The 24,955-nt window shown below is 36.0% G+C and overlaps 1 protein-coding gene across 11 annotated transcripts in view; it reads right to left on the bottom strand.

Moving 5' to 3' along the window:
* The window catches only part of LOC114469240 (membrane-associated phosphatidylinositol transfer protein 2-like), a 108,691-nt gene that overhangs the window by 21,840 nt on the left and 61,896 nt on the right, over positions 1-24,955 (bottom strand). For 7 of the 11 annotated variants that reach the window (XR_003674741.1, XM_028456531.1, XM_028456529.1 and 4 more), the window contains 11 exons: positions 24,693-24,926; positions 22,724-23,122; positions 16,061-16,156; positions 11,778-11,882; positions 10,852-10,916; positions 7,401-7,645; positions 5,997-6,186; positions 4,831-4,950; positions 4,489-4,700; positions 3,252-3,427; positions 987-1,157 (listed from right to left, as the gene is read on the bottom strand). Coding sequence is in view for 10 of the 11 variants with exons in the window: in XM_028456531.1 (XP_028312332.1) it covers positions 987-1,157; positions 3,252-3,427; positions 4,489-4,700; positions 4,831-4,950; positions 5,997-6,186; positions 7,401-7,645; positions 10,852-10,916; positions 11,778-11,882; positions 16,061-16,156; positions 22,724-23,122; positions 24,693-24,926 (2,013 nt within the window). In the remaining variant the exon portion in view is untranslated. The remainder of the gene's footprint in view (positions 1-986; positions 1,158-3,251; positions 3,428-4,488; positions 4,701-4,830; positions 4,951-5,996; positions 6,187-7,400; positions 7,646-10,851; positions 10,917-11,777; positions 11,883-16,060; positions 16,157-22,723; positions 23,123-24,692; positions 24,927-24,955) is intronic. The other 4 variants (XM_028456533.1, XM_028456534.1, XM_028456538.1 and 1 more) reach the window with 1 other exon arrangement.

The raw sequence follows: 24,955 nt of genomic DNA, 5'->3' as shown, positions 1-24,955 counted from the left end.
TTTGTGTCTTTTGGGAATTGTTTTGTGTACTTTGTGCATTTTGCGGTACATTTTAAAGACAAATCATGCTTAAGTACTATTCCTAGAAATGATGTCATCCTTCCTACCAGGCATCACAAGTCAGAAGTTGCAGCTTGCATGCATCGCTTTACATAAACAAAAAAAGAGGAGTAAATAATGAATTTTATTGAGAAATTCTGTAACATTGCAGTAAGAGCTTTCAATGAAATACACAGCATGTACTCTGCAAGGAGCTGTTGGTTTCAAAGTTGGATATTGATAATTTTTTTTTATCATTCTTTTAATATAGAAATACAAATGAACTTGCGTGTTTCCTTTATCAACCTGAATAAAGCTTTCTTGGGTGGTTTAAGGATCTGTAGGGAGGAGAATAATAAAGCATTTGTGATAAAAGTAGTTACTTTACTTGTGTAAAATGTGTAACTGTATTTAATACATAGTACCTTGTTGACCAATGGAAGCAGCATTGCCTGAGCATGGAGAATTAAGACAAACTTTTGCAGTCTCAAACTTAACAATGGTCATCATAAATCTCTTTAATCAGCTCTGGTGTTACTGGAAACCCCTGTGGCCACATTTTTCTTTCTCCCATAAAGTCTAAATATGTATTATGTTTACATTAATGTGATTTTCCATTAGATTCCAAGTCATACGTAAGGTTTGCTGAGGCTCTCTAATGTAATTTATTATAATGAAGAGTTGAAGAGTAACCAATGTGATCACCTTGGGATAAATAAACAAACTACTGCACAAACATGATAAAAATGCTACATTTCTTTCTTGGAAATGGTGTTTATTCTATTAATGTGGGAGCTCTTATTTTAGGAGTGAGAAGAAAAACATTCAATTCAAGTTTTCACTGAATAAATGGTTCAGTCTGGGCTTAATGCCAACTTGAACATTGAATACATGATTAATTACTGGTAATAAAATGGATTTTCCATATCATTGTACCAAAGACTCACCCAGAAGGGCAGAGTTCCCGTCTCCGAGGGGAAAGCGTTGGTAACGGGGCACGTTGAAGGGAGGGAGCAGGTGAAACTTCCTCTCCAGCAGAGGCTCCAGACGGGAAGCTGAAGGATCAGCTGGATGAAATAAGTTATAGACCTGCTGACAGGCCGGCCTCAGCTGGGCCACTGAGGAGAGAGGACAGCACAGAGAGTGTGTATTACACTCAATACCAACATCTAAAAAACTCTAAACAAATAAGCAGAATCTGACTGCAATGGAATGTGATTTAAGAAATGTTCTTTCCTTTTTCCTTTACTGTCTTTGAGATTTTCACTCAATCTTAAATAAAGTTGAATAATGAAAAATGTATAAACTTTTATTATTTATTTCTAAGTTTTTTCTGGAGTTTAAGAATTAAAAAAATTAGGTTGTTAATAATTTTGAATTGATTTTCTATTTTTTTTATTTTTAAAAGGTGTTGAATTTGACACATTTAATCATGATGCTGATTCACACTTCAAGCTACATTTTTTTAAATTCAACTATTATATTTTACACTCAATTGGGATTTCAAAGTGGGCAAAATATTTCCGGTAAGTTTCCACTTGAGCTGAAGTTCAGGAATTCTGGGAATTTTCAAAAACCATAAATTTTTCATTGGGAATTATTGATCAGAATTAGCCGGAAATTGTGAGTAATTTTAAAAAGCTGCATCATATCCACACATAAATGCTCGCATCAATTACAAAAAATACAATTAGAGAAAATTTCCTGAAATTTTCAAACGTGAATCTTTCCATGGGAATTATACCTATAGCACTTTTAAAATTTCAACTATTATATTTTACACTCAATTAGGATTGCAAAGTGGGCAGAAAACTTCTGATAAATTTCAACTAGAGCTGAAGCTCAGGAGTTTTCAAAAAATATAAATTTTCATGGATAAATATTTCGTGGAATTAACAAGAAATTGGGAGCAATTTTAGAAAGCTGTATCATATCCAAACATAAATACCAGCATCAATTAAAAAAACAATACAATTAGGGAACATAACATTTGAACAAGGGTTGCAAAATTACCAGAATCTTTCCATAGGTATTAACAGAAAATTGTTAAAATTGAAGATTTTCTCTTAAAGCAGACCGAAGTAACTTGCGCTTAGCGCTCCCCCTAAAGATCTCTTTTGGTTATGTCACTGTCGTAAAAACTCCACACCCCCCCCGCTGCCTGCCCCACCCCACAGCTACAAGCACACCTTTGCTCTCCCAAAACAGTAGCAACCGATCACTGAAAAATCCTAATACAACAGTGACACTAAAGGTGCTTTCACACATATAGTCCCATGTGACCATGTGAACAGTCTGAGGAAGAGAGACAAGTAAAATAAATGAATGATGTGGGAGTAATACGGAAGGGAGTGTGGAAGTGTGTGTGATGTGTTTGTTTGTGTGCTGACAAAGCGCCTCTGAAAATGGATGGATGGATGGATATTTATGTGTGTGCTGCCTAATGGAGTGCTGGGTTGTGAGTGTGCGCGTGCCTGTTGCCGCGACGACAGTGTATGTGATTGCTGCGTGCTGCTGCTGAGCTGTCACTGCATGGAGTTGCTCCGTTCCTCAGACAAAGGTCTTCTCTGCCATTTTTTGCTGCTCCACCAGGATATAAGTTTGAGAAAAGTGAATTCATAGACAACCTTTTGCAGCCACTGGGCTGGTCATAATCTAGCATTAGCTTGTATTGGGCGGCCGTAAAGCAGTATGTCTTGCCACTGGGTCGGAGGCAGGAAAGTTGCAAGTGGGGGGGGGGTTAAAGATCCCCAAATCACCCCAAAAACACTTGTATTACCCTCACAGGGACTATGAGAAGGATTTACTAAGGTGAAAAAGTTTACTTAGTTCTGCTTTAGCAGTGATGTTGGGGAAAATATATTTTAGTGTCATCTAAAACATCATCATCATTTATTTAAAAGCTGCTCCAAATTCATATTTTTCTTAGGAATATTTACAAAATATTGTGTTCCAGTGAAAAATTACCTTAAGTTTTCTACCTCTTTGCAACCCTATAATCAATAAATGAACCTCTGTTAGCTTGTTTCTATAAGTGTAGCTAATTTTGTTTAGATATTTTCTAAATTATTATTATTTGTTGTTGAATACCTCTAGCAGTTATGAGGATAACATCATCATTCAAATGAGAAATGTTAGCTAAAACCCTCTCTATACAGATTGAATGCGAATCAACCATTTGTGTGTTCATAAAACATTTAACCATGACTTACCATCGAGCATTGGGATCACGGTTTTCCTCAAAGCCAGGACCAAACCCAGGGGGGAGCCGAAGAGGAAAAAGTCTGTCACTTCAAAGTCAAACTTCCCTAGAGAGCTTCCGTCCAGCATCGTGCTGCTGCTGGATCGGCGTGAGACGGCGTCGCTCCTCAACACGCTGGAGTGTAAGCTACAAACACATCAAGTCACATTCAAGTGTTGAACGGAAATAATAAATTGGGCAGTAAAGCTAAAAGGCAGTGAGTGCAGGTAGAGGCTCTAGTGGTTCTCTTAAGTTTAAAGTTTGTTTCTATTCATATATATATATATATATATATATATATATATTTATTTATTTTTTAAATAATGTTTCTAAAGTCTGCCTTTCTCTTACTTTTGAATCCAAGTACCCTCTTATGTCCGACTACTACATTTTGCTCAGAATTCTGTGAAAAAACAACTATAAAGCATAATAATGGAATGAATGAGTGATAAAACATTTTAAAGAATCTCATTTAGTAAATAAGTGGAAAGAAAGTATTTAGTGCCTCCTAAATAGATTTAGTTCTATAGTTTATATAATTTACGGTCATCTCCCTCCTGAGGTGAAACCAACACTGACTCTAGTATTTTCAGTTCATGTTCTAATCAAGATAATTTCCATCATCATTTTGTGTGTAATATGTGTATTTTGTTGATGTTTGCCTTTTTTTTTAAATTATTCAGTATATGTTTTGTGTGTTGTTGGTATTATTTACATTTTTCTCTCTCAGTGTGTGTGTTTTTGGTGTCGTTTGGTTGTTTCTTATGTCGTTTTGTATATTTCTCAGTTATTTTTGTGTATTTTGTAGAGATCTTGTGTATTTTACTCTCATTTAGTGTGTCTTTTTGTGTGTTGTTGGTGTAATTTTGTGTATTTTGTTGTTGTGATGTCTGTTCTTTTTATTACTCAGTATATTTTTCTTTTATCTTATGTGTTTTTGCTGTTGTTTTTGTCTGTTGTTGGTATCATTTAAATGATTCTATCCCAGTGTTTGTGTTTTTGGTGTCATTTTGTGTGTTTCTGTTACTTTTGTGTATTTTGTAGTGATTATCATTTTTAAATAAAAATAATCATTGTAAAACACCATATTTTTAATTCTTTCATTTGTTAATTTTCCTCTCTCTCTCTCTCTCTCTCTCTCAAGTACCCCCTGTAGTGCCATTGCGTACCCCCATTTGACAAACACTGCGGTAGAAGTTCTCACACACCTGGAGAGGAAAGCCTGGTGTTGTTTGATGGTGTCCAGCTCGTACGTGGACGAGTCGCTTCGCTTCCGTATCAGCTGACGCTTTGGGTCGTCGCTGGAAGATCGAGGAATGTCGATATTGCTGCGACTGAGGTGGCGGCTTCCTTCCAAGGTTGGAGATGCTGATCCGTGTCCACAGTTTACGATGATGCCAGGAGAGAGGAGGTCCTGGTCCTACAGGAAAAATTGTACAAACACCCAAACTGTCCTTTAATGGGAACGTTTAATGTATGAAACATGAGAATTAGAGTTCATGAAGAGTTCAAAACTGGTTTCCCAGCACCATATATGTGACATCCTATACCTGAACACTGATGACGCTGCCTCTGCGGCTGCTGTTCTGGCTTTCGTTGACCGTCTGATTGCTGCTGCAAAGGGCATCAAACCCCAGGATTCCTCCCACACAGTCACCAATAAGACACACCTACAAAGGTCAGAGGTCAGAAAATCGTGTTGAGAACTCACATTCTGATATCCTACAACACTTTACAGCAAATGAAGGGAATGAATGAAGCTGGAAACGACCCATCAGAAATAATAACAGCAATGGCATTTCAATAAACGGAAACAAGTAGTTCTTTAAAAAGTCTTTCTATTATCTTTGGTTTACACATTGCTTCAAGCTTTAAAAATCAATTTTATGAGCTCAATTCTGTTTTTTAGAATCAAAGAACTGAAAATGTTTAAAACTATAGAGCAGACATGGGTAACTGGCGGCCCGGGGGCTACAGTCCCTAAAAATTATAATTCAAGAAGTTGGAAGAAGCAAAATGCACATAATGTCAAACAGAATACAAAAAGTGACACCAAAAGCAGACATGAAGATTCCAAAATCACACAAATGACTAATGACTAAAAATAGACAAAATGACAACAGTAACAAAACAATCACTTGAACAGTGAAAATGACTTAAAAAGTCACACATAAAACAACAGACACATACTAATGCCAACTAAATTGCACAAAATGACAGAGAAATACACAAAATAATACAAAACAAACATAATGACTGAAAAAACAGAAATTGTCAACAAAAATGACAATTTTTGTTGACAATTTTCAGCCATTTTTTTTTAGAAATGGCTGAAAAATACACAAATAACTACAAAAGCGAAATGCACATATTGTCACCAAGAATATAAAAAGTAAGAACAAAAGCTGACAAGAAAATTCCAAAAATACACAAAAAATTACAAGAAAAGAGAAGAACACACAAAATAATAAAAACAAACATAATGACTGAAATTGTCAACAAAAATTAAAGAAATGACAGAAAAATACAAGAAATGTCTCTAAAAAGACAAAATGACCAAAAACTCACAAAAAAACAAGAAAACCAGATCACATTTTTGATGAAAATTGACCATCCCTGCTATAGAGGAATAAACATTACAAAACTGAAGAAAATAAATAATCCCAAAAAACAAATAAACAGCTTCCAGCACGACTTGTTTCCACACATCACTGACCTGGCCAGAGAACGTAGCTCCATCCAGTGACTTTATAAAGTCAGTGTACACCTGATTGGCTCGGACTATCACCGTGGCGACAGCGTCTTGATACTGTGGCGCTGAGGTGGCCAGAAGAGGCAGCGCTGCCAGTGGGATGTGGTCCTGGCTGCTGGACAGGCAACCCTCATCGTAGCTGTAGGGGTTCAGGCTGAGCCAACAAACCACAACAGAACGGATGTCATTATGAGGACAAAACCCAGTCTCACACTAACCATGGCTTAGTGTGAAGAAAGGGACAACTGTCCATGGATGTCGTCCATTACAAGCAGACGCCTGTCACCAGGGTTTGGGTCAATTATAATTATAATCGGGTAATTAATAACAATTATGGCATAATTATAATTGTAATTAAAAAAATATTTCATTATCATTATCGTAATTAAATTGTAATTGAGTTCACATAATTGACTTTGTGATTGTAATTGCCATGAAAATTCTATAAAAATTAATTTTCAATTATAATTTAAAGCAAAACTGGGGAATATTTTTTTTTTTTTGTATTTTACAGCTGATTAAGCACCCGTTATCATGAGAGATACTAATGCTAACTAAAGCTAACACAAGAAGGAGGTTAACTTTTATTAGGTTATGTATTTCAGGCTCAGTAATTGTGATTAATTGTAAGAATTAGTGAGGATGTAGGAGTGCTATTGGTAGGCTAATGCTATTGCTAGGTTAATGCTAACGCTAGACTAATGCTAGGTTAGTGCTAATGTTAGGCTAATGCTATTGCTAGGTTAATGCTAACGCTAGACTAATGCTAGGTTAGTGCTAATGTTAGGCTAATGCTAGGTTAATGCTATTGCTAGGCTAATGCTAAACTAAGGCTAACATTAAATTAATGCTAACGTTAGGTTAAAGCTAGGTTAATGTCAAATGCTATGCTAATGGTATCTATTGCTAATTTTAATGCTATGCTAATACTAGCTAATGGTAGCAAATGCTAATTCTAATGCTATGCTAATACTAGCTAACCTATGCTAATGTTGGTTAATGCTAATGCTACCTAATGGTAGCAAATGCTAATTCTAATGCTATGCTAATACTAGCTAACTTATGCTAATGCTAGTTAATACTAATGCTGGCTAATGCTAACTAATGCTAAGCTAATAAAGTGTGACGCGGGCCAGCTTGCATATTCTGCAGGAAATGTAAATATTCTAGTTTTATTGACTTTGTGAGGATAAAAAATAATTTTAATTTAATTGTAATTGGAAAAAATGCAGATCTTCGTAGTTGAGTTGTAACTAAACATGGATAATTGAAAATGTAATTGAGCCCAACCCTGGCTGTTACAGTTCATTACTATGACGTACAGTATGTATATCTATCATTCAGCACATTGCACGTGATTCTCCTTACTTGGACATTAGGGAAAAGGCCTCGGCACAGATGGCGGGGCAGGGCACGAGTCGGATGGCGATGCGTCCCAAAGCGGCGGGGTAGTGAACACGCATCACTGTGTCAAAGACATTATTAATGGTGTTGACGTCGGCCTGTTTGCTGCTCTGCTCTCCACCGCCCGTATCCAGGATGTTTCCTCCGTGCAGCACCAGGAGCAGAACGTGGATCTTTGAAGGCTGTAAGCCCTGCTGCAACGAACTCTCCTACAAATACAGAAAATACAATCACACAACAATGCAGATGAACTCTGAGAAAGTTTTAAGCTGCTGGAGACGATCTTCTTAAAAAAAATAACTCAGAATTTGCTCTGAAAACAAAGATGGAAAAGGTTGAAATTGCTGCTCAAAAGTTTGTTTTGATCTCCACTGTAAACACTCTTTTATTGACATTGTCAGAAAGGTTTTTTGCATTCCATTGTGGGATGTGGAGTCCTGTAGACCAGGGTTCGCTTATTTTTACCCTTTTTCTACAACTACACCAAACTTGCCATATTTTAACCTGTTTTCATCACTTTTTGCACCTTTCAATGCATTATTGTTCATTACTCTCCTTTTTGCCACTTCTCCATCAAATTTCAATGCCTTTTTTGCATTTCTTCCCACTTTCAATACATTTTCAGTACTGAATGCTTTCCACCACCTTTCCTACTTATTGTCGCATATGTCACTTTTAACCTCTTATTACCATATTTCATGTTTATTTTTGTCAATTTAACATCATTCACCAGTTGTTATGCCCATTATTTGCCAGTTTAAACTACCGGTAATTGTTCCCACTAATTGTTCCAATATTGACAGTTTGAACCCTTTTCCCCACTTTTTCTGTCCATTTTTGGCCACTCTAATTTGCGACTTTTAAACAATTTCTGTGGTTTTTAAAATCCCATTTCACCACCATTATTATGGTCACTTTTAACCCATTTTTTTCTGATTAAAACACAAATTTATATCTTTAAGATGACTATAAACTATGGATAAAATAAAGAACTCTTTTTGCTCCTTTTAATGCATTTTTGCTACATTACTCCCATTTTTGCCACTTCTCCATCAAATTTAAATGGCTTTTCTGCACGTTTTTCACTTTCAAGACATTTTTAGTATTCCTTTCTATCACTTTTCCACATTAACAATTTTTCATGCCCATTATTTGCCTATTTAAAGTAACTGTTACTACTTTTAAATTACATTACCCCCTCCAAACATTTTCTTCACTTTTAAGCCAATATTGCCACTTGTTGTGCACATTTTTCCACTTTCAAGACATTTTCAGCACTTATAAACCCTTTCCACCACTTTTCCACCTATTGTTGCATGTGTTGACCCATTATTGTCACTTTCAACCTCTTTCATAATATTTCATATTCACGATTTGTCACGCCCATTATTTGTCGGTTTAAACTAATTGTTTAACACTAATTTGCAATTTCTGTGGTTTTTAAAATCCCATTTCACCACCTTTTCCACCAATTTTTACACATTTTATTTCTGATTAAAACAAGAATTTACATCTTTAAGATGACTATATGCTATGGCACAAATAATAATAATAATCCTGGATAACAGTGGATATTATTCAGATGAATAAATAAATGTGGTTGTCCCAGATTCATAGAACAATGGACCATCATTTTGCTGACTTTATGGATGGACCCCAAAAATCTCTCCCCTTTATTCCCCCTTATACATGGTCCTGTCTCCACATGACTGTTCTTCAATGTTCATGATTGTGTTCAACCACCTTCAGGTGGGGGTCCTTGGTCTCTGGGACCTTTATTTTGGTTATTGGGTTGCGAGCTGAAAAGGTTGAGAACCACTGCCGTAGACTGATACATAAAAATGTTTTTACTTTATTGTTAATGTGAATCGTTCTGTTTCTTTGCCAGACAAGAAGGCCAGTGATTTTCTTGACACCATCAAAACACTTCTATGAATCCGTCTACAGGACTCCACATCCCACAATGCAATGCACAAAAGTTTTCAGACAATTTCAATAAACTGAGTGTTTACAGGGGAGATAAAAACAAAATTTTGAGCACCAATTTCAACCTTTCACATTTTTTATTGAGCAAATGATCTCTGAGCCCTACACTATGTCTGTGTTGTAAATATCATACTAATGTTCTACTCAGTCATCTGACGTCAAAATCAATGTAGTGCGTTCCAATTAGATGGTATGAAGAGATAGAGTATGTGAGAAATACCCAGATGTATACTATATGGGGACATTTATGCAAGTATGCACGGTGGGCACACTAGTCATACTCAACTGGGACCGGCTTCAAGCTAAAAATCAAACATCCCCTTCTCAAAACAAAAGCATCTCTTCTTGTCTTCAACTCTAATAAATAGGGCTCTTGTTTTGAGGTTAACATGAAGTTTTGTCTGTAGCACAATGGAGGGTCTCTGAACATCTCAGAAATGTCAACATGAAATCTAAGTTTTATGGATCAAATGAGCACACGTTGATATTCTACTTGGTCACTTTTTCACTTCAAACGTTTTCAGAAATTTCAAAGGTGGAGATATTTAGCCTCAGTGTGATTTTTGTCGTTCTAGGTTGGAGATGGATCTTGGAAAACTTGACAGTATTTACTCATTGAGTGTGTAGCGTATTGTACGTTAATATGCAATTTCGAACACAGCCTTTGTCTTCATTTGATACAAATAATGATCGTGTCCAGCAGCTTTAATATAGCCTATTACAAACTGACTACAGGCAGCATGCTTACCAGGTAACAAAGGAATCACAACTGGAAAATGGATCACCACCTTGTTCATCTGGTCAAAACTTAGTAGGGACCATAAAGGGAACCAACCTGCACAACTGCTTAACTAACAAGCAACCATCATGCTTCCTGAGGACAACTCAAAATGAGTAGTTTTGGACGATTCATATATGATGGATTCAAAACCACACATTTCCACAAGAGCTTTGGAAGTACATGTAATGTACAGTAACAGCTATGATTAGGGGGAAGTTGAACATGGAGGGTTGTTGTTGTACACACGGATTGGGGTTTGGGCAAATGCAAGGGAAAGGACGGGAGCGGTAAGGTCTCTGTGGAGCTGCAGAAGTCTAGGGGAGGGGGGTGGGGGGGTTTAAAGGTCTACTTACTGACTGGTGCCTTGTTATTGTGATGGTGGGAATGGGAGAACTATCTGCTTGGCCACTAAGAGAGCCACACATCTGAACACAAGAGGACAGAGAGGCTCAGGGACAATCAACCCTCCTTTGATCCTTTGAAGATTTCATCATCAAAAAGAAAAAAGAAAAGCTTCATTTCTTTAATAAAATGCTCTAAAGCCCTCAAACTTTGCTTTATTTCAGTTAAGGAGGACAAATTATGCCAAAAACCTAACTTTGTGTAAAAAGTCCGTTTCACACTTGCTTAGATTGTCTGCTCTCATACCTCATCCAGTCTTTCCTCACTCGTTGCTCTTTCGTAGTCCACCGCCATCTCCTTTAACAGCTCACCTGGGTTTAAAAAACAAACAAGTTACTCAAACGCTCTTCTTATTACGTATCACAGTGGTTCTCAAACTTTTTTGACCCAAGTACCCCTTTCTCTTACTTTTGAATCTAAGTACCCCCTTTTGTCCGACTACAACATTTTGCTCAGAATTCTGTAAAAAAAAAACAACTATAGAGCATAATGATGAAATAAATGAGTGATAACACATTTTAAATGATCATGTTTTGTAAAGAAATGGAATGAAAGAGTATTTAGTGCCTCCTGAGTAGATTTCTATAGTTTTTGATTTCATTGTACCTTGTATATGATGACAATAAAAACATTCTTTTCTATTTTATCATTTACGTTCATCTCCCTCCTGATGTGGGACCATGACTGATCTTTGTATTTTCAGTTCATGTTCTAATCAAGATCATTTATAACATCATTTTATGGTTTTTATGCCATTTTCTGTGTTTTTTGGTGTCATTTTGTTGTTGTTTCTCTGTTCTTTTTATTATTCAGTATATTTTTCTCTTATTTTGTACGTTTTTGTTGTCGCTTTTGATTGTTGTTGATGTTATTTAAATAATTATTTCCCAGTGTAGTGATCTTGTGTATTTTTTTCCTCATTTGGTGTCATTTTGTTGTTTGCTTGTTTTTATTATTTAGTATATTTTTCTCTTATTTTGTGGTCATTTTGTGAGTTGCTGGTAATATTCAATTACGAGTATCATGTTTAACAAAAACATTATAAAACCTCATATTTCATTTATTAATTTTTCTTTCTCTCTCAAGTAGTGTCATCACGTACCCCCATTTGAGAAACACTGGTGTATCACATGAAAAAAAGAATGGAAAACAATCATGAGTTTGCGTCATACCAGAGGTCTCCTCTGTGTCAGCAGCTTCAATCTTATCCATGAGTTCGTTGGAGTTCCACTTGGTGATCTCCTTTGGGAAAACTTCCTCCCCATCTGACAGATCCTCTGTGAGAGCAACAAGAAAGAAAAACATCAGCATAAGATAACTACTAACTAACTGAGACATTTCATAGGGTTGTAAATACAAAATCGCCTTTCCAAGAAGAAAAGCGTTACTGTAAAGCAGTGATTCTCAAACTGCGGTCCGAGAAATAATAATAAAAAAAACCCGTTATCCATATCGTATCCTTACACAAGTAGATATTACCTACATATGGGGATCAATTCACCAATAAAACATACTTTACATGTACAGTCTATGAATAGTGGATATGATGCACCGCTGGACCACTGAAGTGCAATGGCTGTCTCAATGGATATACAATTGTGCATTTTCAAATACATGTGCACATATTTTGTTTATATTGGCATTACAATAAACACATTTTATGTTATACAGTATATAAGACTAGTTAAGGTGGTCTTTAAATTAATTTATACTTAAATGTATTATTATATAATAATATTTAAGTTGAAATGTTCAAAGAATAGATAATTCCTATAGCATTTAGGTCTACAAATGGCACCAAATGGTGTTTAATTAACATGAGTATTTTGAGTGGGGTTCTTGAAATATTTTCTTCCTTGTAAGGGAATTATTCATTAATTTTGCTGTATGATTGACTTATATGACTGAGTTGAATTCCAACTAGAAGTTTTATTGTATCTATTAGCAATGTTAAAATGATATTTATGATTATTTAACTTTTTAACCGGTAGAATGTACATAACTTGTACATTCCCCCAAAGGACTCCAGATGAAAATAAGCTGTATCTGGTACAAACATCTCAGTTTCTATAACTCCATGTATTTGTATGCTGTCCAAATGAATGAATAAATGAAATCTGCATAGTTGGCATATACCAAAAACATGTTTTGGTTTTAATTCCCAGGGAATTCAGCAGTTAAAGGGGTTACTCTTCAAGACTAATGCAAATAACTTCATTGATATTCTTGTAAACCAATAAGAAGCTGGACTCACACACGACATTCAAATATTGTTGAATGTATTCAGGAAATCTCGTTTAATTCAAACTGACTTAATGAGGCTTTCATCTGGTTATGTCAGGGGTCTGCAACCTTTACTCTCAAAGGAACCATTTTACCTCATCGCACTTGGATTAAAGTCCTTCTGGAGCCAAAAAAATACCTTCTCAATTCAGACAATACAGTGTATTAAATTCTATACAGTTAAAATTATATAGAATAATATTTGATTTAATTTATATTGATCATGCAAATGGAAACTTAAAAACAGTTTAAAATAAAATAAAATAAATTAACATCAAGAAATAGCAAAACAGTATTTTGCATCTTCAAATTCTTACACATCTCAGTTTACATGAACACAATGTTATATAAAGATTTTCTTTCAGTTAATGTATTTAAAGGGAAACAAAAAGTAACTTGTATTTGATAACACATGATCATGTGATCAACACATGCTAATTGCTCATTTCTTGCCACACATAAAGCATGCCTATTTAACCAGCACATTGGTGGTTAAATGAATCTGTCACCACACAATTAAAATCTCTATTTTCTTCCAGAATAGTGTTTTTGTTGGTTTCATTATCTTACCAGGGATTTAAAACTTAAGGTTAACCACAGGTGCAGGAAAGTTCATGGTCTGTAGATGTTGCAGGAGGTGAAGTAGGAAGGTGCTGAGTCATTGCACAACATGATTTATTTTTAGATTAACAAATTGTTATATCATGATATGAGTTGTCATTAATCATTAATAGCCTTCGTAAGAAAATTACAACTCTATTTCATATTTTATTTAGAGCTATAGGGAGCCGTTGTAAAAAAGAGTCAAAGAGCCAAATGACCCCTGGGTTAGATAATCAACACAAAAAAAAGAAGAATTTAAATTTAATTCCAACTTGTTTACCTCTCTCAATCACATCTTCCTCACCGTTAATCATTCGCTGGCTTAAATTTAATCCGCATTGAGAACAATTGTGTTTAAACGTGGATGCTGTAGTTTTATTGAGCCTGATAAATGAATGTTTTAATGATCTACATCTGCTTTCACAATGTCAAAATATGGCATCATATACAGTAGTTATAAGCAATGTTTAAATCCTTGATTCCGCTATTGTTATTATCACTGATGGATGGTGTTGTTTATGTTTTTTTGACTACTTGTAAAATGACGAGTAATGATAACATTTCTTTAACCTGTTTATATGCTGTGTTTACTGCTCTGTTAAATGAACAATCTTTAAAAAAAAATTCTAAAATGTGGCTGTTCACTCATATTCCAGCAGCTAAGGGTCAACTTTAACTCTGATTTGTATTACCGGTTTCTTTAAATATTGTTAGATATTAATCCAGGCACCGGTAGTCCCCTGTGACCATGAAAAACAGGAACAAGCGGGTCTCGAAATAGCTCTATGGATATCAATGGACGGTTTTGTTTCCTATATGCATGACAATCTGGTCTTATTGTGGCCAAAATACAGGGTGAGAATGAATCCAAATTCATTATTATTTATTTTCCCCATTGTAGCTGATGCATGTTCATGTGGAATTTGTTGTTTTTTTTCTAAAAAAAAATGTATATTTTGATAGCACTTTAAGATGACTATTGTTGTAATTTGCGCTATATAAAAAAAAGTTGAATTGAATTTAACAGAAATAAATAATTGGTAAAGGTGGGACGATATCTATCGTGCAGCAAGATATCACAATATTAAAATGTCACAAGATTAGATGTATCGTATAATTTTAACTGCAATTTTTTTGTCTGTTGCTTTTTTAAAAATCTCGTATCGTTATCTGGAGCCCAATATTCTCTCTCGTATTGTATCGTGAAATGCGTGTATGGTCCCACCCCTAATAATTGCTTATTTCAGTCGGTTGTGTGTGAAGTGAAGCAATAATTGAAAATAATATGAATCTATTTTGACTGTCAGTGAGACAGAATGTCATGTAAACTCATTTATGTGAATGCTGCAATTATTTTAATCAATTCTTTCATTTCTTACTGCTAGGGCTGGGCAATATATCAAGATTCAATATATATCAAGTTTTTTTTTTAATTTTGAGGATATAGAAAATTATAATATTGCCTATATCGATATATATTTGTAATAGCTTATTTTGTATTGACTTGTTTTAAGAGTAGTTTCTTTCTCTACTTCTCAGAAAAGCATGAAAAGCACAGTTTGATGTATTTCTGAGTACAACCTAACCCAGACCTTCCCCTAAACAAGCCACACCACGTATCTCACTCACACGTGCTGTCCCTTAAAGGAGAAAAAATGTTTGTTTTTAATTGTGCCTGTGTGGCATTTTCTATCAGCAAATTTCACCCAGAATGGTCTTTCTGGTCAGACTTTTCTTTATAAATCGAGATTTATATCATATATTGCAATTTTGAGCAAAAACATTGAGAGCTGAGTTTCGGTCCACATTGCTCTAAATTTGGAAAAAATGAGGTTAAGATGTAAAGGTAAAATGTTCCCACCATCCTGTATCGTGTTTCAAAATATTGAGATCGTATATCGCCATTTTTTAGAAATAATATCGAGATATGAGGTTTGGTCCATATCGCCCAGCCCTTCTGAATAAACACATGCAGTGAAAAACAGCCACACACACACACACGAGGTGGATAACATATGAAAAGTTTCCACGTATCAATGTGCATTCATTGAGATTACTTTGTTCCACTTACTTACGTCGAGAGAGTCGAGACCACAACGGTTAAACATTTGAAGGAGGTCAATGTGTGCAGTAAAATCATCAGGAGTGGACTGACATATGACAACATTCAGTTTTATTACTTCATTATTCAGACCAACCAGGTAAGGGTTCACTGAGCTACTGTAGAGGTAGTAGAGGGATTGTTTATTTCATAAGTGGATTCCAGTGCAACACAAACTGAAGTGTTTCGGTGAAAATGACGACTGATTCTGAACTTGACGTCAGGACGAAACACGTGGCCGGCGTCCTCAGCCAAGGGAGGGTTTCACCACAACCACTTATTTCAGTTGCAGCCCCAAAGCATGCTGGGTATCTGGGAAGCCTAAGAACTGATCTGTGGTCAAAAACATGCATGCAGGGTGATTGAAGGGATTGAGGAGGAAACGCAGGTCTCTGGAAAAACTAAGCACAGCAAATGGTTTGATGCAACTTTCCAGCGTTAAGTTAAAAAAACCAAAAGGGGCGTTACCGTGAGCGTCAAAGAACTCCTCGTCCGAGCTGTCGTCCGAGTCTCGGGCTATGCTCTGCATCCTCCACTCAGACAGGCTGTGACGTGATGGACTCACTGACATAATAAACACAAAAGCAGAAGAAAAAAAAAAATCAGTGTTATTCTTAGACATGTGTTTTGTTCTGTCTTTGTTTCTCTTCCGCACACGCACACACACACGACACAATGTCCAACAAAGAAATATTGCAGCATCCCCGACACTTACAGTGTTATATAAACATGCAACAGTCTTTTTGGTCCATTACTTCATCACAGATGGACTGTTGGTGGTCAGGGGTGTTGTGTGTGAAGAGTAATGACGAGCTATTGTTAACGAATGCTAATTTCAGGAAAATATGCATATTTATTTTTTATACTTTCACCCAGGGTTAAGGTCAATTACATTTTTCAATTACGTCTTTAATTATCCATGTTCAATTACAACTCAATTACGATTACGGTAACCAACATTTTTTCCAATTACAATCAAAATCCCAAATATTATTTTCCAGCTGAAAGTCAATTATATTCTCGATTACTAAAGTTCAATTGCAATTAATCACAATTACTGAGCTTTTATTAAATAAGCCCATAAAACGTAACCTTCCTCTTGTGTTCTCTTATGACGACAGATCAGTTTTGACCTTAAATACACTTAAATATATGAACTATCATCCAATTAGTTTCTCATCTCTAGGTTATGTTGTTAGGCTTCCAGGTCAATAAAAATATTAGTATTCATATTTTTGGTGTGGGTGTATGAGCCTTTTTTCTGTCAGTATAGCCCTTAATTCATTTTTTTAAATGGTATATTGATCCTCAAGAGAACTAACAGTTAAACTTAACTCATTCAGTGCCAGCCATTTTCAGATTTTCTACCCCCCTCAGTGCCAGCCGTTTTTGAGCATTTTGACTGATTTTAAAGACCTACAGAACATTTTCTACTATGACTATCTGAAATCTGACACCAGATTCTGAAAGATTGAAGCCTCTACTTTCATCCAAAAAATTATAATGAAAATTTGTTTCTGGCTTGTTTCCTTCTTTTGTAATCAGCTGTTGAATAGAGCAAGTTTTACACAAATCTTCAGTTTCAGAGCAAAAAGCTGAGAAAACATCTCACCATCTCAACATTATCAATATTCCACTCAGGTCCACACATGTTCTGTGTTAGTATGTGGAGCTGTGAGCTACTGGATACGTCACAATATCACTTCATAGTGCCATAATCTCACTCATTCCTGCTTCTTCCTCCTTAGCTAAAGGTAGCATCAGTGGCTAATCTCTCATCTAAAGGTGTACTGCTGCCATCTTCAGGGCACAGTTGGTCACTACATCACCCCACAGCTTAGATATTGATGAGGGACCTCCACCAGGGTGTTTTCTAGTAATCCCCGTGAAAAAACGCAAATGACGAGTTATCTCGTCAATGGCACTGAGTGAGTTACTATAAAACATATGTCAATAATTGTGAATAATAGTTTCCCAGTTTTGCATTTAATTACATTGTAAAAGACAGTTTTTATAAAATGCTCATGACAATTGCAATTACAAAGCCAATTATCTGAACTCAATTACAATTCAATTACAATAACAGCAACATATTTTTTTCAATTATGATTTAAATAATAATTATGTCATAATTTTAATTAATTACGAAATACACAATTACAATTATAATTGATCCCAACCCTGCTTATCGTCAGAGGAATAAAGAGTACTAATATATCCTACTTAAGTAGAAGTACTGTTACTTGATTGAAATTGTACTCAAGTACAAGTAAGTCATACTCAAGTACAAGTAAAAAGTAGCTCAATTAAATAGTACTCAAGGTAAAATATACTTTCACTCCCTACTTTTATTTTAGGTAATAAATCTTGCCATGGTTCCGTTGCATACAGTAAACATCTCATGTATTTATAGTGATTTCTGTTGAGATTTGTTTATTCGTTTTCATTTGCATCTATTTTTTATCCGTTCATTCAAAATAAACAAAAATAAATAAATAAACAAACTTAAAAACTGGAACATAATTGGAACCTAATTTATTTTCCATCCATCTGTATGAAATAAAAGGTTTGTCAAAATGTGCAAAATCATTTTTTAAATGAAATAACACCAATGAATTCAATTAAAAAATAAAATAAAATACAAATCTCAAGCTCTAAGTATAGCTACATTTATGAATTCTAAAACAGTGCCATGCCAAATGTACCATGTGTGTAACAACATAATAGGGAAAAACCACAACCTGAACCATAGAAAGGCTGGGTGTTTATCAGAAATGGCACGACTAACAACATATGGATTATGATCAATGTACATTCATAAACCTTTTATGAAGAGACCTAAAAACAGAAATAAAAAAAATTCACCAAAAATAATAATTTACTCAGTAACGGTTGGGTGTAGAAATGTAGCAAATTACTTTACTGCTTTTAAAACGTACCTACAGTACAAGTAAAATTACTGATTTAGAAATATGCAAAAAAAGTACAAGTACCCATAAAAGCAACTCAATTACAGTAACGTGAGTACTTGTCATCACCTCTGCTTAGCGCACGTCTATAATCAATGCCTGGTTTATTATAATGAAGGACTAATGGGGGAGGGGCTGTGGTAGTTGTTAATGTGCAGACAGAAACAAGCAGTGTTGGAGAGAGAGAGAAGGCTTCTGTCCAGCTTCCTCTGGTTTGTGATGTCAGCAAATAAATAAATGCTAAAAATATCCCAGGAAGGAAGCAGAGGAGGGAGTTACAGATGGTGAACTGTGTGGGAGTAGGGGCTCGTGTGGTGGTGGTGGTGGCTACAGTAAGTGCGAGCCTGAAGACGTATTGACATGTGAGCAGAGTGCAATTGGGCGTGTGGTTGGATGGCAAAAGTGTGTCTAAAAATAACAAAGAGCTCAGACAAGTTAACCTGGACTGCAGCTGTAGTTACTTAGTTAGTTAGTGTGGCTGAACCTGAGCAAAATGTAACAGAAGCAATATTTGGATATCAGTTTAAAACCCCAAATATTTCAAAGATATTGTTTGAACTAACACCAGCAGGTTTGTTTTAAAAACCAACAGCGAATGGTTTGAGAGGAGAGGATGGTGTTGGTTTCTGTTTTCATTCAACATCAAAACACATTAAAACAACAACCAAAAACCTACTGAATGGTAGAGTCAAAGTGTTTCTTAAATTGATTTAATGTGTTTAGAAATCCAGCTAAAAACATTTAAGTAGTGGCTAAGATTTATATATATCTGGGCTTACTTCAGGGGTTCTCAACCATTGGGTTAGGACCTCATTTGTGGTCACGAGACACTGGGAGGGGGTCACCAGATGCCTTCAAGAAATGAGGAACATTTTTTGAACAATTTGAGCCCATTTATCCATCCATTTTTCCGACCCGCTTGTTCCTTTTTTTCAGGGTTGCAGGGGTCCATCTCCAGCTCTCAATGTGCGTTAGGCAGGGGTACACCCTGGACAGGGCGCCAGTCCATCGCAGGGCAATTTCAGCTTATTTCGCTTATTTTAACCCTTTATCTGCAAATACATCAAACTTGCCATATTTTAACCTTTTTCATCACTTTTTTGCCATATTTTTTGCTCCTTTTAATGCATTTTTGCTACATTACTCCCATTTCTCCCTCAAATTTCTGCACATTTGTTCCACTTTCAAGACATTTTCAGCACTTATAAACCCTTTCCACCACTTTTTCCACCTAATTTCACATATGTTGACCCATTATTGTCACTTTTAACCTCTTTTTACCATATTTCATGCTTATTTTGCCAATTTAATTTTTGTCTTCTGACACTTTTAAGCCAATATTGACACTTTGAATGCTCTTTATCACTTTTTCTCTCTGTTTTCAGCCACTGTAATTTACAACTTTTAACCAATTTATGGGTTTTTTTTAAAAGCCGTGGCTATTGATACGGAAATGTATGAACGCAGCGCCCCTCTATGGCCAGTTTAGGTGACGTGATAGGTGCACCACGTAACTTGAAGTTTCGTCATTTTTATTTTAGCTCATATTTATTTTTAGATACCCCGCTAACCCTTTTCCTTTAGCCCGAACCCTAACCCAGGAAATACCCTAACATGGAATTTGCCATGTTAAATATGTTAAAATTAAAAAATATATATGACAAAAGTGGAATTCAAACCTACGGCAGAGGAAGGAAGAATTCTTGAGTCAGGCACTTTATACCACTCGGCCATCCCATAGTTGACTAAATACTATGGCCGAAATAATAATACACTTCCTGGATAACAGTATATTAACAAATGTGAGGAAAACTAAAGTAAACTAAGTAAACACAATCTCCCAAACCACTGCTGTCTCAGTTTGTCAAAATAAGCTTCAGTCATTTAAAAAAGCACTTAAGTCATGCAATAGTATGATTAAATTATGCAAATTTACATTACTGATTAATGTGGGGAGCGTGAGCCACAAAATGAGTGACTAAAACTCTTATGTTTAGAAAATTTAAGCTGCTCTGATAAAAAAAAAAACAAAAAAAAAAACAAACACAATACACAGTCCAGTGCCTTAGTTTCATACTGTGAAGCTTTGTCCAAATCCTAAGCATCAACACAGGGATAGAGAGCTTTAGAACTGGACTACAGATAAATGTGAGCAGCCAAATCCATGTGTTGTTGTTACTCTGGTGGGGAACAGATGGCACTGGGCCACAGTGTGTACTGGTAATGGGTTGGCAGCAGCCAATTTCAGCAGGACAATGAGCGCTGCCACATAGAATGAAAACGTTTTGGGAAAAAGTAGGAAGAATAAAACTAGTTTAAGGGCTGGAGTCTGAGAATGATCTGTTATTCTGCCCTTTTATCACTTTAGCCGTAGCCCAAAAGTCTTGAAAGAATGGGACACATTAGGAGTGAAGCACTTTTAGTTCCACAGTGAGCAGTAATGGTGCTTTGTGGTTTAAAGGTAAAGTTGTACACAAAGAAGATTGCAGCTTTGCCGCAGTTCTTCTTAGGTCTACTTGCTTTTAATAAATAAAAGGAAGCTGGAAAGTACAGGAAGCTCAGCACTTTATGAATGATTGTGGTTTAAGAGTTATACGTGCATTACTTGCTCAAGTAGATACTGTACATCAGGTTTTTTTTATTTTTTTTTTTAAATGTTTTTTATTTTTATTTTATGTGTTTGACAAGCAAATCCAATGCACAAAGGCACCACTCTGTCTAATCTGAGGGCCACACATGTCAGCATTTAGGGCGTATACTACAAATCTAGATTGGATTAATCTCCTGTCAGACAGAAGCTGTCCTACGACAGTCGATCACCTATAATCACAACATGCTAATAGAAGCCAAGTGATTACAGCCTCGCTACGTGTGCGTGCACATGAAGGGGGAGGAGATTGCAGCATCTGACCAATCAATGGAGAGAACTGGCAGAGCGAGCATCTTTACAATAACTATAAATCTATAATGACAAGGAAGAGCCAGACTGTTAGTGCAGCGCACAGCAGGAGGCGGAGCTTTTATACTCGCACAGATCTGATCCACTTCATAACTTGGTACCGACCAGGTTGCTGAAGTTTAAAATGATGAATGATTAAAATCCATAATTCAGACCAAAGACAACAATGTTGGTACAGAAAAGGCAGGAATGAAACAACCCAGGCAGGAAAGTGCTGACACTGTGAATGCGTAACAGCGCAAGATTATTTATTAAATTAATCCATTGGATGATAAACGGACAGCGCGCTGCAGTTTAACTTTATTACAGCACACACGTGTTTCTATTCAAGTAGATATCTATCACACACACTGGAATGAGAGCACATTGTGCAAGTTCCTGCTGATAATGTCAGCCCAAGCGTATGAATGAATGAATTATGTATTAATTGTTAATTGTATAATGACTTCAGCCGTCCGCGCACACAGGCTTCATCAGCTGACTATAGATCAGTCCATCAGATATAAATTTATATCTTTCCTAAAGGATGTCATTGGTAAATGAAAGGATTGCATTTATAATTGCTAATAATCTTCTTTATAAACTCAGCTGTCAGATTTGGACCAACCAGGATCATCTAACAATGGGCAGGTCATTTTCTGATCTGACTGGTCAGGAGGCGGGGCTTTAGGACTTGCTAACATCCAAGCCAGAGCAAAACCAGCTGCCGACCAGGTTAGCCGTTCAGCATTAATTGCCATAGTGATAAAGCTCCAACAAGCTTTGTAGGACAGCACACACTGATTAAATCCTGGAAGTTAGCACGATAACAGGTAATCTAGATTCGTAGCATACCCCCTTAGAATAATGACCAATCTGACCATTAACACAGGTATTATGTGTTTTTGTGTTGTTATCCGTTGTGTTTTTGGATGCAATTTGTGTATTTTTGTTGAAATGTTGCTTTATTTACTCTAATTTTGTGTTTTTGTTGTTATTTTGTGTGTTTAAGTCATTTGACGTATTTGTGGAAGTTTAGTATGTTTTTCTTTTTGTAATTTTATGTATTTTGGTTTTTCTTTTGTTTATTATCGTTGTCCTTTTGTAAGTTCTTTAACTTTGTTTGTTTTTTAGAGTAATTTTTGTGTTTTTGGTTTCATTTCTTGCATTTAATTTTGGGGGCGTGTCAAAATTTGACAGAGGGCCACATGTGGTTTTTTTTACCTTTCAAACCAGTGCCAGGTTCACACACAGTCACAAGTGGTGATAAGGTTTCATGCTCCTCACCTCCTCTCTTAGACGAGCGGGAGGAGCGAGAGGAGGTGGACCACTGCTTGGTAAGCACGCCCCGCGGTTGCAGCGTGTCTCCACCCGGACGTTCAACCACTTCCTCGGCTTCGATGGAACTGATCGCCTCTTTCACCTCCTGGTTTTTGTCTGGAGACGAAGCGCCTCCGTTAGCCTCGGTGGCCTCCTCTGCCTGGCAGAACTGGGCCATCTTCCTAGCTAAAGCCAACTGCGTCTCCAGCTCCAGTTCTCTGATGTCCTCCATGGTCAGACCGTACCACTCGTCCTGCCAGCACCAGGCCTGCCGGTGGGCACGAACCATCACTTTTCTCAGGCCTGGGAACCAAACAGAAAGAGAAAAATATGCACATTTAAAATGTATACTTTCCCCCAGGTTTGGTATTAATTACATTTTCCAACGATATTTACCTCTTCAATTATCCATGTTCAATTACAACTCAATTACAATTACGTTGACCTGCATTTCCCCTAAAAGTCAATAACAATAAGGTTCTCAATTACTAAATTTTCATTACAATTAATCACAATTACTGAGCCTTTAATAAATTAGCCCATAAAACATAACCTTCATCTTGTGTTAGCTTTCTGTTAGCATCTCTTATGATAATGGCTCAGTTTGACCCATGTCTTATATCGGCTGTAAAATACACACACAAAAAAATTCTATATCCCTAAATTTATTTATTTTTTAAATAATAAAATTATCCTCAAGAGAACTGACAGGAAAAGTAGTGGGAAAACTAGATCTGAAACATATTTTAATAATTATAAACTACGTATGTGTAGAACCGTAACATGGTCCCTCAGGTTTGTGTTTTCTTCCTTTGAACCTCAAAGGAAAAAATATATATTCTTGGTTCTTCCAGGTTTATTCTATTTTATTTAATTTTTTTCTCTCTGAGTTTTGTTTTAAGAAAGAGGACTCATAAAGACCACGGGCATCCATTTACTTTATTATTTTCTCTGTCAAATTGTGTTGAATGTCACCCTTTGTAAACTTACAATTAAAAAAAAAAAAAAAAAACAAACAAAAAAACCAAAAAAAACAAAGGGATGTCCCAGGACGATTTTATATTAGTGCCCATCGTGTATACTAAGGAAATGTCCCCATATAGTATACATCTGGGTTAGGGCTGGGCAAAAAATAAATCAAATTTGTAGATAAAAACTATTTTTCAAATTTAAAAAAAAAAAATATTTAGGTGTTTTTTTTAATTTTTTTCCCCACCAGAGTTTTTTCAGACTTTTTCACGTTCCGTCCTTGTGGGTTACCGTAGCGCAATGTGAGCCAGCCCCCTCTTTGTTTACCCTTTGAGTAGGCTATATGTGTGCCACAGGCATGTTCAATTTTTAATTCCCACTATGCTGAGATGCAAAGGGAAGAGTTCATTATTTTTAATAGTAATGTTATATGTTATAAAATATGTAGTTATCTGATTTCTTAATCAGAAAATTGAAGCTACTGTGAAGTTACTGTTGCACTTTTGCTTAAACCAGGGTTAAAGCTTGAAATTGTTGAATGACAGATCCTCATTTATTTTATATTTTGGGATTGTTTATGCATTTTAACTCTTGAGAACAATCACAGCAACAAAGTTGCACTTTTGACAATATATCTGATGTCTGCAGTCATTTTTAAGTGTATTGAAAAGAAAAATCAAATCGAAACTCAAATTTTTCTTAAAAAAATCTGAGACTTTTGTTTTTGGCAAAATCGCCAAACCCTAATCTGGGTATTTCTTACATACTCAATCTTTCCATACTATCAAATGTGAACGCACTACACGCTCATTTTGATTTCAGAGTTAGTATGAGAAGTACTTTAGAATGCCATTTAAAAATGATCTTCCCTAGCAGCTTTAAGCGCATGTGACCGTTAACTCACCAACATCATGAATGAAGCGCTCTATTTTGGACTGCATGCCCCAGTAGCGAAACTCCACCTTGCAGAGTTTGTAGGCACACATAATGGGGGTCAGCCCTGGGTTATTGTTGTATTCTTCTATCCAGTCGTCTTGCAGAGGACCCCTCTGTGTTTTCACTGATTTGTACAGTCGGGGGTCTTCTTCAGCTTTGTACTCATGTGGAGTGATGGGATCTGTCACTATGTCAATTGGATCTGCAAAAAAAAAAAAAAAAACAGTTTAC

The sequence above is a fragment of the Gouania willdenowi genome, chromosome 9 (genome assembly GCF_900634775.1).
Source record: "Gouania willdenowi chromosome 9, fGouWil2.1, whole genome shotgun sequence".
Taxonomy (NCBI): Eukaryota; Metazoa; Chordata; class Actinopteri; order Blenniiformes; family Gobiesocidae; genus Gouania; species Gouania willdenowi.
The sequence above is the reverse complement of the archived record's forward strand: the minus strand, read 5'-3'. Positions and strand labels throughout refer to the sequence as shown.